This window comes from Bos indicus, chromosome X (genome assembly GCF_029378745.1).
Source record: "Bos indicus isolate NIAB-ARS_2022 breed Sahiwal x Tharparkar chromosome X, NIAB-ARS_B.indTharparkar_mat_pri_1.0, whole genome shotgun sequence".
Lineage (NCBI taxonomy): Eukaryota > Metazoa > Chordata > Mammalia > Artiodactyla > Bovidae > Bos > Bos indicus.
Window position 1 is genome coordinate 8089238 of NC_091789.1, and position 15200 is coordinate 8104437.

The following is a 15200-nucleotide window of genomic DNA, read 5'->3' on the forward strand; positions in this document are numbered from 1 at the left end:
CGTATGAAGTTGTCTTTGAGGAGGGGGAGCAAAACTTAAATACAAACTGTGGGAAACTCTATAGGACAATGGCCCAGTCTCTTCAACAAATATATTACAAGGAAAAATAAAAGATGGTGGGGGAGCCTCAGGGTAAAAAAGGCTTAAGAAGTACATCTATTGCAATGTATGCACTTCCCTCGTAGCTCAGATGGTAAAGAATCCGCCTGCAACGTGGGAGACCTGAGTTTGATCCCTGGGCTGGGAAGATCCCCTGGAGGAGAGCATGGCAACCCACTCCAGTATTCTCGCCTGGAGAATCCCCATGGACTGTAGCCTGCCAGGCTCCGCTGTCCATGGAATTTCCCAGGCAAGACTACTGGAGCAGGTTGCTATCTCCTATTCCAGGGGATCCTCCCGACTCAGGGATCGACCTGCTTCTCTTACGTCTTCCGCATTGGCAGGTGGATTCTTTACCGCTGAGACACTTGGGAAGCTCCATTAAATATGCACAGATATATATATTGAAAAATACTGAAATACATCAAGGTTAACATGGGTTTATTCCAAATACACAAAGTTGGTTCAAATTAATTTACCACATTAAACTTTTAAAATCACAAAATAGTTCAGAAAGTTTCTATTATTAGTTTTCTGTCTTTTTATGCATAAACATTTGACAAAATTCAATAACCATTCACTATTTTTTTTTTAAAAACTTTTTAAAAATTAAGAGTAAGAAAAAAAGTTGTAACTTGATAAAGTAGCAGTTCTGATAGTGTGGTTCACAAACCCCTGATCCCCAAGACAGTTTCTGGCATTCTGCAAGGTCAAAACTATATTCGTAATAGTACTAAGACTGCATTTCCCTTCTTACTGTACTGACATTCGCACTAATAATTCAAAAGCAAAGGACGGTGAGACTGCTGGGGGTGGGGGTGCCTTCCAGCAACCTCTACCTGCCTGCGGGGTTCACCCCTGGACCCCTGATGACCCTGCAGGAAGTGGGTGGGGCTGCAGGGGCTCCGGGGGCAGGATGACGGCTGGGTGCCACAGTGGCCCCTCCTGCTGGCACCTTAGCATTCATTAGGGTAGTAGCACCAAACTGTCTCACTGAATTCTTCACAATCAGGAAGTCAAAGAATAAAAAAACAATTTTTTTTAAGAAATCAAAGAATAAAGTCAGTCTCATGTAAGATGTCACCAAATTGTTTCATTACATCTCTCATGATCATTCACACAAACAAAAGCCAGTTTCACTTAAGAACGTCCTTGATGGGAGTGGCTCAGCAAGATGGCAAAATAGGAGGTCCCAGGCCTTCCTTCCTCCCATAGAAACACAACTCAACAATACATATCCACAATTCCCTTTATGAGAAATTCAGAAACAGTTAAGAGGCTCCTGCACCCCAGGCAAGAACTAAACCAGCTGCATGAAAGCTCCTAGGAAAATACATGATGCTTTTTCACCATGGTCCCTACTCCTGGCACAGCACCGCATGACTGGAAGGTAATTCCCAATTTCCAAATTCTCTCTGAGGAGGGAAAGAGAAGACTGGACTATATATACATCTAACGTTCTTCCGGGGGCAGGGGCAGCGAGGGGGTTCGGGGGGTCAGGGAGGTGCCCAACAGCTTGGCAATCTCTCCCTCAAGGGAGAAAGAGAAAACTAGAGCGTGTGCCCAGTATTCCAGCTTTGGGGGAGGGGGCACTACCTGAGAGACTGGTTTCTGTCTAGCCTGACTCGGGGCACTGATGGTACCCAGCATACTCTAGCTGCCTGGGAGCCACTAAGAACAAAAAAAAGCTGGGTGGCATGCATGCTGCTGCTTCAGAGGACCCTAGAGTACAACAGATGGACACCAGAGGAAGCGAGAGAGGGAAAGCTTGTAGAAAATCCCTCTAATCTGGAATCTACACATTAGGCCAGAGAAGACACATCCAGAGAAAAATTTGAGAGGCTCCCAGAATCTACAGCCAAGCTGATTGGTAAAGGCCTTTCCTTGCACTGAAGCAGTCCATAAAGCCTGGGATAAAAGAGTGTTTTTTCAAATGCAAAGATAACCAACACAAAACTACAAGGAACATAAAGAAACATGTAAAATTGGTCCAATAAAAGGAACAAAATTTGTCTTCAGAAACTGATCCTAAAGAATTAGAGCTATGTGGATTATCTGACAACGAATTTAAAATAACCATCATAGAGATGCTCAGCGAGTTCAGGAAAATGATGCATGAAGAGAATGAGAATGACAAAAGGACAGAAAATTTTAAAAGAACCAAACAAATTCTGGCGCTAAAGAACACAACTAAACTGAAAAATTTGTTAGATGTTCAACAGCATTATGGACAGTCATATACAAAATAACGAAATTGGATACTTCTTACATCATACACAAAAATCAACTCAAAATAGATCAAATACATAAAAATAAGACCAGAAACTGTAAAACCCCTAGAAAAAAACAGGAAGAAAGCTTCATGACATTGGTCTTGGCAATGATTTCTTGGATGCGACACCAAAAGCACAGACAATGCAAGCAAAAACAGTCAAGTGGACCATCAAACTAAACACTGTATGCACAGCGAAGAAATGACAAACAAAATGAAAAGGCGGGGGACTTCCCTGATGGTCCAGTGGCTGAAGCTCCATGCTTCTACTGCAGGGACACAGTTTGACCCCCGAGGAGCTAGGACGCTGCATGCCTCAAGTTGTGGCCAAAAAAAAAGAAAAGGTAACCTATGAAATAGGGGGAAAAAAGGTTTGTGAACCATCCATGTATCTGATAAGGGGCTAACATTCAAAATATATAAGAAACACCTACAACTCAATAGCAAGAAAACAACCTGATTAAAAAATGAATTGTTGTTTAGTCGCTAAGCCATGTCCGACTCTTGCAACCCCACGGACTGTAGCCTGCCAGGTTCCTCTGTCCATGGGACTCTCCAGGCAAGAATACTGGAGTGGGTTAAATAGACATTTTTGCAAAGAAGATCTACAAGGGTCTTTCCCTGGTGGTTCAGTGGTTAAGACTCTGCGCTCCCAATACAGGGGGCATGGGTTTGATCCCTGGTTGGGGAACTAAGATCCCACATGTCGCAAGGCATAGCCTAAAAAAAAAAAGGACAGACAAAATGGCCAATAGGTTATGAAAAGATGCTCAACATCACTTATTATCAGAGAAATGCAAATCAAAAACAAAATGAGCTATCACCTCACACTTGTAAAAGTGGTCATTATCAAAAAACTGCAAGCAAACAAATGACATCTGATAAAGGACTATTATCCAAAATATACAAATAACTCTTAAAACTCAACAATAAGAAAACAACCAACCAATTTAAACATGAGCAAAGACCTTAACTGACATCTCATCAAAAGATATACAGATGGCAAATGAGCATATGAAAAGATGTTCCACATCATACATCATCACAGACATGGAAACTAAAACAATGAGATATCACTACACACTTATTAGAATGGCCACAATCTGGAACACTGCCAACACCAAATGCTGGTGAGGATGTGGTGCAACATAACACTCAATCATCTTTAGTGGCAAGGAAAAATGGGACAGCCACACTGGAACACAGTTTAGTGGTTTCTTACAAGAGTAAACATACTCTTACCTTACAATCCAACTCTCTCACTCCTTGATATTTACCCAAAGGAGAGGAAAACTTATGTCTACACAAAAACCTGCACAAGGATGTTAACAGCACCTTCATTCATAACTACCAAAGCTTGGAAGCAACCAGGATGTCCTTCGATAGGTGAATGGATAAACAAACTGGTACATCACACAATGGAATATTATGCAGCACCATACAGAAATAAGCTATAAAGCAATGAAGCTATGACAAGACATGGACATGGGAAACCTTAAGTGCACATTAATCAGTCAACAAAGTCAATCTGAAAAATCTACACAGTGTATGTTTCTAACTATATGTCATTCTGGAAAAGGCAAAACTATGGAGACAGTAAAAAGTTCAGTGGTTACCAGGGGCTAGGAAGAAAGATGAAGAGGCAGAACACAGAGGATTTTTAGGGTAGTGAAAATACTCGGATACTATAATGATGGATGCATGTTATTATGGTCTAAACCCATAAAATGTGCAACACCAAGAGTGAAAACAAAGGTAAACTATGAATTGGGGGCAATTATGATTTGTCAATGCAGATTCACCAATTGTAACAAATGTATCACTCTGGTGGGGAAATGCTGATAATGTGGGAGGTTATGCATGTGTGGGGACAGGGGGTAAATGGGAAATTTATGTACCTTTTTCTCAATTTTTCTGTGAACCTAAAACACCTGTTTTTAGAAAGTAACAGAAAATAAGTGTTAGGGAGGATATGAAGAAACTGGAAACCTTGTGCACTGTTTGTGGGAATGTAAAATGGTGAATAGTACGAGAGTTCCTCAAATAAGTAAAAACAGAACTACCATACAACCCAGCAACCCCACTTCTGGGTATTTACTCATAAAAGTTGAAATCAGGGTATCAAAGAGGTATTTGCAGTCTCATATTTATTGCAGCATTATTCACAATAGCCAAGAGATAGGAAAAAACCTAAATGTCCATCAAGAGATGAGTACATAAAGAAAACCTCATGAATATACAATGGAACGCTATTCAATAATAAATCCTGTCATATACAACAACATGGATGAGCCATGAAGATAGTATGCGAAACAAAATAGCCACAGAAGAATAAATACTACATGACTCCACTTATATGAGGTATCTAAAGTAATCAAGCTCACAGAAGCAAAAAGTAGAATTTCAGTGGTTGCCAGGGGCTAGAGGGATAGAGAAACGGGAACCTGCTGTTCAATGTGTATAAATGTCAGCCATCCAAGATTAAAAAGATCTAAAGATCTGTTGTACATTGTGCTTATCGTTAACAATACTGCACTGTTTACTTAAAAATGTGTTAAGATTTATCTGTTATATGTTTGTATCTACAATAAAGAAAATGTCCTTAATGAATTTTATTAAATCCTAGCCCTGAGAACATGTTTTTTTTAGAATACATATTTTTAATATTCTATGTGGCAAATTGGAACGTATACATAAAACATTTTTGTCACACACCAAAATACCATGGTTGTCTCCAGGAAAATCACTTATGCAATTGTTTGAATTGTGAGCTGAACTAGCTGCTTTTTCACATAACACCATTTTTACTTGAAAGTGAAAGTTGCTTGTTCAGTCGTGCCCGACTCTTTGCAACCCCATGGACTATACAGCCCATGGAATTCTCCAGGCCAGAATACCGGAGTGGGTAGCCTTTCCTTTCTCCAGGGGATCTTCCCAACCCAGGGATCGAACCCAGGTCTCATGCATTGCAGGCAGATTCTTTACCAGCTGAACCACAAGAGAAGCCCTTTTTACTTGAAAGAACTGACAAACTATGGGTATTCAGATTTGGGTCTTTGGCCGGAGTTTTCTCAAAAATGAACCAAGTGAGCCAGTCACTTCAAGGGAAAAAGCTGAGAGTGTCTGTTGCCAGTGATAAAAGGTAAGTTTTCAAACAAAAATTAGAATTTTGGAAAACTTTAATCTGGCACCATGGACTTGGCTAGTTCACAATTCATAAAAACTTCCCTGATTAGTTCAGTGATGATACTAAAGAATGTGGTTTTTTTATATTATACAATGCATTGTGTCATATTTGGAAGTGCCGCATCATTGGGTGAACCAGTATTTTCCAACTGACCAATGCATGATTCTGCAAAATAATACATGGGTAAAACAGATTCCAAGTAAAAGAGAGACAACTGGATTTCAATATAACAACATACAGGGAGTACACAGATATGATTTTAGGTTTGGCATTGCAACAAACCATTAAGAAACTACCATTTGACAAATTTTGACATGATATTAAAAAATATCTACAATTGTCTGAAAAGACTACTAAAATTCTCTTCCTTTTGCCAACTATTTAAGTGTGAGGCTGAACTTTCTTCATATACATCCACCACAACAATATATTGCAACCCCCTACTTCACAGCACACATAAAAATCACCTCCAGTTAGGTAAGACTTAAAAAGGGAAAGCAACATAATGTTTCCAGAAAAGTCATAGCGTAGTTCATTAACCTTAGAATGGAGAGAAACTAGTAAACACAAAAAAGTACTACTCAGAAAGTAGAAGACAGATACATTTAACTACATTAAAATGAACAACTTCTACTCATTAAAAGTCACCACTGTACAGTGGAAATACAAGCCTAAGAATAACAAAAGAGATTTGCCACACACAGTGTAACCCACTGAAAGAACTACAATTTATAGAAAGAACTACAAATCAATGAAAGAAATGCGAACAATCCAATCGAAAAATGGAAAAAAGATATAAAGAGATCTTTACCAATAAACCAAAGTCCAAATCACCAATAATATACAAAAAGACGCCTATATAGCACATGGAACTCTGCTGAGTGTTACAGGGCTCCCTAGATGGGAGGGGAGTTCGAGGGAGAATGAATACATGTGTATAGCTGAATATTTTCACTGTTGTGAAGCTATCACAACATTGTTAATTGGCTACACCCTAATACAAAATAAAAAGTAAAAAAAAAAAAAAAAAAAGATGCCTATGCTACAAATGAACGCATATGCAAAACAGACTCAGACACAGAAAACAAACTTGTGGTTACCAAAGGAGAGGTGTGGGAAGGAGCAGTTTAGGACTATGGGATTAACAACTGCTATGTATAAAGTAGTTTGTTAGTCATAGTAGTATAAAATAGCTTCCTCCCTGGTAGCTCAGCTGGTAAAGAATCTGCCTCCAATGCAGGAGACCCTGGTTCAATTCCTAGATTGGGAAGATCCTCTGGAAAAGGGTTAGGCTACCGACTCCAGTATTCCTGGGCTTCCCTGGTGGCTCAGATGGTAAAAGAATCCGCCTACAGTGTGGGAGACCTGGGTTCGATCCCTGGGTTGGGAAGATCCCCTGGAGAAGACAACCGTTACCCACTCCACTACTGTTGCCTAGAGAATTCCAGGGACAGAGGACCCTGGTGGGTTACAGTCCACGGGGTCACAAAGAGTCGGACACAACTGAGTGACTTTCACTTTTCATGTATAAAATAAACAACAAGAACATACTGTGTAGCACAGAGAATTGTAGCCATTATCTTGTAATAACCTGTAAATGCAGTATAATCTGCAAAAATACTGAATTACTACTTTGTACACCTGAAACTAATAATGTAAATCAACTATACTTCAACTAAAAAAAATTGGAAAAAATGCCTATGAAAATGTTGAAGAAAATAACATTAGATATGCTGCTGCTGCTAAGTCACTTCAGTCACGTCCGACTCTGTGCGACCCCATAGACGGCAGCCCACCAGGCTCCCCCATCCCTGGGATTCTCCAGGCAAGAACATTAGATATATACACTGACAAAAAATTTACAGTGTGACAATGTTAGATGTTGGGCTTCCCAGGTGGCACAGTGGTATAGAATCTGCCTGCCAATGCAGGAGACACAGGTTGATCCCCGGGTAGGGAAGATCCCCTGGAATAGGCAATGGCAACCCACTCCAGTATTCTTGCCTGGAAAATTCCATGGACAGAGGAGCCTGGAGGGCTACAGTTCATGGGGTTGCAAAGAATCGGACATGACTGAGCAACTGAGCACATAGCACAATATTAGATGTTAGCCAGGATGTGAAGGTGAACTCTCATACACTGCTGATGGGAGTATATTCGGAAATAGTATGGCAGTATCTAGTAAAGTTGGTGTGTGTGCACCTGTGTACACCAAAATACCTGTATAAGAATGGCTCTATTGGCTTTGTTGCTAACAGCCAAAAACTCAAACAATAAACTTGTTCCTCAGTAACATAAGAGATAAAGTATGGTATAGTTACACAATGGAGCATCTTATAACTATGAAAATCAAAGAACTGCAAATACTCGCAAAATACAAATGAATCCGAAAGACATAATGTTGATCAAAAGCAGTCAGGAACAATTAGAACACATCCTCTACGATTCCACTTATATGAAATTCAAAAAGAACAAACTTAAACTTCTTTGGTAGCAAAACTGTAAATAAAAACAAGAGAAAGCCATAAACGTCAGTTACCACAGGGGAGGTAAAAGAGTACGAAAAGGAAGGGGGATTATGTTGACTAGAGCTGGGTATGAGTTACATGAGTGTGCATCTTAGTGATTCTTTGAGCTCTACATTTAAATTTTAGGCACTTTTCTGTATTCTTTTAATTTCACAATTTAGAAAAAGTAATTGTTATTACAAGCTGTACAAAACTCAAACAAAAAAAGGAGAACCAACGAATGCATATGTTTATTTTTTTAAGTCTAGCAATCCAGTCAATAAAGCAAGTAACTATAAAACTGACAGAATATGCTTATATATCACATCTAAGGTGAAATATGATGCCACATTACAACCATCCGCAGAGGGATTATCTACTTTGCAGATTATGCATGCCCTTGCAGTTCACCTCTCTTGTGTCTTTTATTTCACGACTCCATCATCAGGATAAGCAGGGTAAGGTTCAATGGACTTTTCCAGGTCAAAAATTCATCTGTAGGGCTCACAAAATTATTTTCAAAACCAAAGAATAAAAATGCCTTGCCAACAGACAACTATTAATAAATCTGCATAGTTTGAAAATCTCGTTTAGCTGTTAGTTTTTAATCAACTCCTATTAAAAGAACAAAAATTTTCGGAGAGCACCTTAGAAATGGTAAAATAAGGCAGTTTAAGTTTGACTCCAAGTACTTTCAACTATTTCTCCTGAGAACCAGATAGGCCTTCCAATGTGCTAAGACAGTGGGTAAGCTTTTAATTTCTCAAAGTAAGTTAAACCTACAACGAGCTTATCTCAAATATGAAACAAAATCAGTCTTCATTACATTATGCAATACAAAAATATCTGCTTCAGACTAGCATCAGAGAATATAACCTAAAAATGCCTGACACCTAGCTCCTTTTTGTTCAGAGTAAATATGTAAGAGAGTGCATCAAGGCTGCTTCAGTATTTGCCATAAAGTACTGAAACAATCCCCGCCCCATCCCTCCCCCCTTGGTTTTCACTGTCCCCATAGGTTCAATTCCCTTTAGAATGTAGTAGCAGGAAATATTGCATCTTTGACAGAAGAATGCAAGGAAATCCTGTAACTCATCTTTCCCTTTGTACCCTGGCTACTAAAAAGCAAGGTCAAATATTCTTTCTTACAGTGAATCTGTCTGCTTATTCACATTTTCAACAGCTTCATTTTCTATTTGTTTTAACAAGCTTAATGCAGATGTCTTTTGCTATAATCCTTCCAGAGGGGAGGGGCAAATGTCAGTGTACCAAATCCCACTTAATCTAATGGTACAGTCATTGTTACATAATTTTTAAAAATAACTGAAATGTAATTCCATCTTGTCAGTCACAAAAGCTACAAACATATTCATTAGGATGCAGATGATAATGTCATCATGAACTATTAATTACCATCTTAAAGACTCACTCAAACTGTGTAAGGAATCACTGATGGGTTATTACATTATATAAAGCAACTTATTTGTGTAACTTTTATTTCCCTAGTATAAAATACTTCTTCCCTAGTTGTTGGAGGAAACTAAAAACTCACTAAGAATGTTCCCCCATCAGTAGATTTGTCCCAGCTTTTCCCCTAAGTTCTTCCACTAACAGAAGATCATGAAGTACCCTTAAAGGGACAATCCTGTTTCAGAATGCTGCACGTCTTACTACACCTCTTGTACAGTTTAGTACTCTATCCTAAATCTTAAAAGGAGAAAAACAAAACTTGAGCAGTTGCCCATTTTAATGTGGCTTTAAAAATAATCAAATATTCTGCCTTGGAAAAAATTCAAATGACTATTTTAGTCCCTTAAGAACCTCCAAATAATTGGGTTTACCATGTTTTCCACTTTTATGACAGTTTGGTGCTACAGTGGAGATGCAACCTCAGGCCCCTGAGAACAAAGAGTCTACTTTTTGTCAAAGATATATGAAATTTAAACGGAATAAAATGTCTTAAGTTCTTCCAAGGACTTAAGTATTTTGTGAATACTCTTTAACATGAGTATTTGACTGTCCATCTTACTTGATCCTATTTTCCAGTAAAGAAACACAACATAAGCCTGAACTATTGGATTATACGCAACATCTCAAAGCTGGTTCTACATATAAACAATTGATAGAGATCTGTGCTTCAACTAATTTTTAAAACAAAACAAAAGGTGGCTAAACTTTGTTAAGCAAGTGTTACCTCTATTATCATTGACAGGAGACATAACCCCAAAAAATGAGTATTGGGACATGTAGTGTTATCTCGAAACATGTATTTAAGAAAATGAAAATATGCACTTACGAGGAGGAAAAGGAACAGGAAATGTTAAAGACAACAGAAGTTCCTGCACACAAGTACATTAATAGCACTCATGCTACCTTAGTTAAAGAACAATTTTTCTAACAAAAAAAGAAAGCAGTAGCCTGGAAAAACCTCCTGATACTGCTACATTTTCTGAAGAATGAATTTCTCTTACAGGGAAATAGACCAAGACTTATACTTGCAAACACAGGTCAAAATGAGAAAACGAATGCCAAATGAAGACAAGACATGAAGAAATGGTTTCAGATAAAGCTTCAGATGAACTTAGAGCACGTTTTGAAGGGGAAAAAAGACAAATACTAAACAAAAAATTTCTTAGACTGTTTGCTATAAACTCCCTCCTCCTACTTTGCTCCAAAAAATTCAGGTCAGACAACATTTAATGAACATCCAAATGCCCTTCCTTAAGTTCTGGAATATGTCAAATCATCCAGTAGCAGATGAAGAAAACAACGGCAACCAAAACATTTGGCCATTAAATTTTAAAACTGTATTATTGCCTGTGGGTGTGTGTGCTCAATCATGTCCAACTCTCCGCCACCCCATGGACTGTAGCACACCAACCTCCTCTGTCCATGGAATTTTCCAGGAAAGAATACTGGAGTGGGTTGCCATTTCCTCCTCCAGGGGATCTTCCCAACCCAGGGATCAAACCCACATCTCCTGCATTGGCAGATGAATTCTTTACTGCTGAGCTACTGAGGAATAAGGTAACACCCAACAAAAATTTCTGTTTGATATGTAAATTTTTTTAAGAAAAAGAATCAAGTTATTTAAACAAATACATGATATTTAACAAATGTAAGTATTTTGAAATAAGTATTGACAGGAGGCTAACATCTTCAGATTAAGAGCTTGGAATATAAATCCTCCATTAAGGTTGCTTGTGACACAAAGAAATGCTGGGCTCACTGTGTTAAAGATGTCTACTAGAAATAAAATTCTCCCCTAGATCTACCAGTACATGCAAGTTTATTAGCTTAATCATGGCAAATCCTATGATAATATGAAATAATCAAGAAACTTAAGCTCTAATTCCAAAATTAAAGTGATTAAATCCGTATCTTGCATATGTCACAGAATTTCAAAGAGTTTGCATTAAGATGTGAAACTTAGAGTAAATCTAAGTGTTACTGCAAAGGACACTTAATTATGTTTTCAGAGTCCTTTGTGCTTTTGCTATCTCTTGGAAAAGATCACTTTAAGAGTTCTGTAATTTACCATTAAAAACATAATCAGTATCTCTGAAAATAGGTTAGCTAGTTATGTGATGGACCATTCACATGGGCAAAATACAGTTTTTCTTTTTTCCCTAGTTATCTAACAAAACTTACTCTTCAAAGCCAAGACTTTCCATCTTAATTGACAGCTGCTTTTCTTTTCATGAGGCACAAATAAGAATTGCCCTCTCAATGTTATAAAACGCCCCATACAGCTCATATGTCCCTTTAACACTGTGCTGCTGAACTTGATACAACTCCCAGAATACAGACTTATACTTATAGAAAGTAACGGACAAGAAATGAACTTACACCTCATGAAAAATATCATGACTTTTGGTCAACTTAAAGCTCATCTGTTAACTTTTCTCATTAAAAAGGAAAAATCCACTGAAGATATAATTTTAAATACTGATCAATCTTAAAAGCCAAATATGTAAATGGATTCACTAATAATTTGGTAGCACATTATCTTTTTAACATTTCTGGTTGCTGGTTCATATTTTAAGAAGCTGTTTCCAGAGAAAGGAAAAGATTTTTTGTAATATATTTATAATACCATTTTTTATAATAAAATGAAAATGCTAACTCTATCGTTAGCAAGATAAAAAACTCCAAAGTTAGACTATATGCAATAAAGTTTCCAAAGAGGGAAAAGAGGTCAAATGAAGACTAAGTACTGGATGGTGATGAGTTTGACTATTTAAAGTATTTCATTATGTCACCCAACTATTTAAAATACTTCATTAATGTCACACGACTCTCTTCATGTAACAGAACAGTTATAAAACTGACTATACTGATCTGGATCTACTATAATTCAAACTACATTCCACAAGCCATGCAATAACTTCATACACCTAAGTTCGAATAACAGTTTTGAAGCAGCTCTTCAAAAACACAGAAATTACAATGGGTAGCATGGATAATGTAAATATGCATAAAGTGAATCCAAAATACCAATTCTGACTAGATACTTCGAACTCCTACATGACTTTTTCTTCAACCATTGCCAGTCAAAAGCCAAGCAGAATTTTACCTCCTAGCCCTAATACCACTCACTCTAAGATGGGAATAACAGTAAAACTGTCAAAAACAGCTGGAAGGAGCAAGCTAAGTAGTCCACAAAGATGACAATCCCCAAATAACTAAGTTGACTTTAAGAGTTAACAAAGTAACAATCAACTGTGTACCCGTTTGCGTGGGTGGGCGTGGGGGGTGGGAATGGGGTGGTTATCCTACTCTCATATAGATGAAAATGATGCTTTGCTTTGGTAACTTCTCATCCTGCCTTCCCCGCACACAAGGCACTTTAACAGCTACTTGTTAACTAGCACGTACAAGGATGTGCAAAATGTTCCTAACAGTTAAAAGTGAGTGGTTATCAAACAGACTTCCCTGTCAGTTCATAAAACAATAAGCTCCCTAAGCAGACGCTAGAGCGGCTGGAGGGAGGGGGATAGAGGACGGGGACGGGAGGGTTGACCCAAAAGAAACGTGAGACACGGTCCCCACTCTTAAAGGATCACTCAATTCGTTGGAGTACAAGAGATTACATGAAGAATCAGAGACGAATTAATTGCTAACCTGAGTAGTACAGACTTTTAAGTGCAAGATCTGTTCAGAGAAGTTGAAATATTAAAGACTGCAATAATAATATTACTTGTAATAGTAGTTATCACTTGAGCACTTACTATAAGCCCAATGCTTTACAGGCATTAATCTTCGCAACAATCCTTTGAGTATTTATTATTCCCAATTTACTCAAGGGGAAACGGTCACAGTGGCTAAGGAACTTACCCAAGGTCACCTGGCTAGTTAAGTGGCTAAAACTACCGCCTACCCAGGCGATCCAATTCTAGCGCTCACACTAAGACTTCGAAAGTAACGCGAGTGCGGACGGGGGCTGGGGAGGGTCATGAAGGCTGGCGCGGGCCATGTAGGCTGGCGCGAGTCATGTAGGCTGGCGCGATTACACGCGCAAGATCCGGCAACACGTTCCCCGCGTTTGGTCCCGGTACCGAAGTTCTAAAAACCGTATTTTTCGCACGGGCAACCGTAAACTGACTACTGGGCAGGGAGGGGAGGGGAGGCGGGGGGGCGCAACCACGCGGAAAACAGCTAATGAAGAGTTAATCTCATACCCGGCTGAGCTTTAACTAATAAAGCGATCCAGAGAAAGACATTCGCAATAAGTCATTTGTTTTAAAATCTGGGGTTTGTTCCGCCGCTTAAACGAATTTTCCCCCCGAGACAGACAGAGCCGAAATTTGGGGCAAGGAAATCACGGGTTATGGCAGATTACGGTCTTCTGTGTTACGGAAAGAAAGAAAGAGGAAAAACACCCAAGTTTTATGACTACAGGAAACACGTTATTTTAGGTACCCGAGAACCTTGGAGAGTTGCCAAAATTAGTTGCAGTCCCAGGACAAAATGGGGTTTGGGAAACATTTAATGACGAAAAAGTTGATTCCAAGCCGAAATGGCCCTGAGATGGAAAGACAGAGCAAAGAAATGCAGGTAGATCTTGGAGAAAGCGGCGATGCTTGCTACACTTCGCCCATGGACAGCGGCGCCGCGAGGGGCCGGGACGGTCTGGGGACCGTCTAGGAGATCGCTCCTCAGGAGGGCGAGAGGTGCCAAGCGGGGTCCTTCTCGATGCCCTGGGCGGAAAGGAGGGGAGGGAGTCCGGGACAGTCCGGACTTCGGGCAGAGGAGGCGCCGGGCTCCGAACTGCAGAGTCGAACGGGTGCAGAGTAAAGAAATGGGACAGAGAGAGACGGAAAGTCAGAACCCTCCTGGCGCGGCCCGGTAAAGAGAAAGGAGCCAAGTGAGCTCAGCGAAGAGGGGGACAAAAAGAGACGGAGCGAGAGCGCGGGGACCCGCAGGGACAAAACGGGGAGTTCTGCTAAGAGGCTAAAGAAAGACAAGCTCTGGCGGGCAGCGGGGCTTTAAGAGGAGCCCAGGAAAGGTAGGAGATCGGCGGCAGTTACCAGCACCTTTCCTCCCCGAGTTCGAAACTCCCAGTCAAGCATCCACACCCGTCACCCAGATGGGGGAGGGGACACCTCTCCCCCCCCACCTCCCCCCAAATGTGAGAGCACTGCTGACGCCCAAGCCCGGCCCGGCGGAGCGCTCGCCTCCAGCCCGGACACTCACAATTCGCCTCTCCCTGATTTCTCCCAGTTCTTTATCCACTCTACGGGAACCACCACGGTTGCGGCCGCCATCTTCCCCTCACTAGTAGCAGAGGCCCGGATGTGTAGCACGCGAGCGAGGGGTCAAAGGGGAGCACCGCCCACGGGGAATGCCGGGAGCCGCGAGTTCGGTTTTTTTATTTCCCGCCCCACTTTCCACCCCACCCTGCGGAAGCCCGAGGCTCTGCCACCAACCAGGTGGCTGGGACCCATGGGTCCCGTCGCAGAGTGACTACGCTGGCCGCGCCCTCTGCAAACCTGGCCCCACTTCCCTTTAGAGCAGAAAAAAATGCCATCCCCAGGCCAACTCGTAGCCTTTATCTTCTTCCCTCGTCTCTACTCCAGACCACTAAGTCAAACTTGTGTTTTTAAAGCACCTAATGTGTGCTAGACACTGGGGA

General features: G+C 40.3%; 1 protein-coding gene across 16 annotated transcripts in view; it reads right to left on the reverse strand.

The window, feature by feature from the left end:
* THOC2 (THO complex subunit 2) overlaps window positions 1-14889 on the reverse strand; it is a 118782-nt gene extending 103893 nt beyond the window's left edge. For all 16 annotated transcript variants that reach the window (XR_011565149.1, XR_011565148.1, XR_011565151.1 and 13 more), the window contains exon 1: window positions 14762-14889. Coding sequence is in view for 12 of the 16 variants with exons in the window: in XM_070783631.1 (XP_070639732.1) it covers window positions 14762-14832 (71 nt within the window). In the remaining 4 variants the exon portion in view is untranslated. The remainder of the gene's footprint in view (window positions 1-14761) is intronic.
* Window positions 14890-15200: the final 311 nt, after the last annotated feature.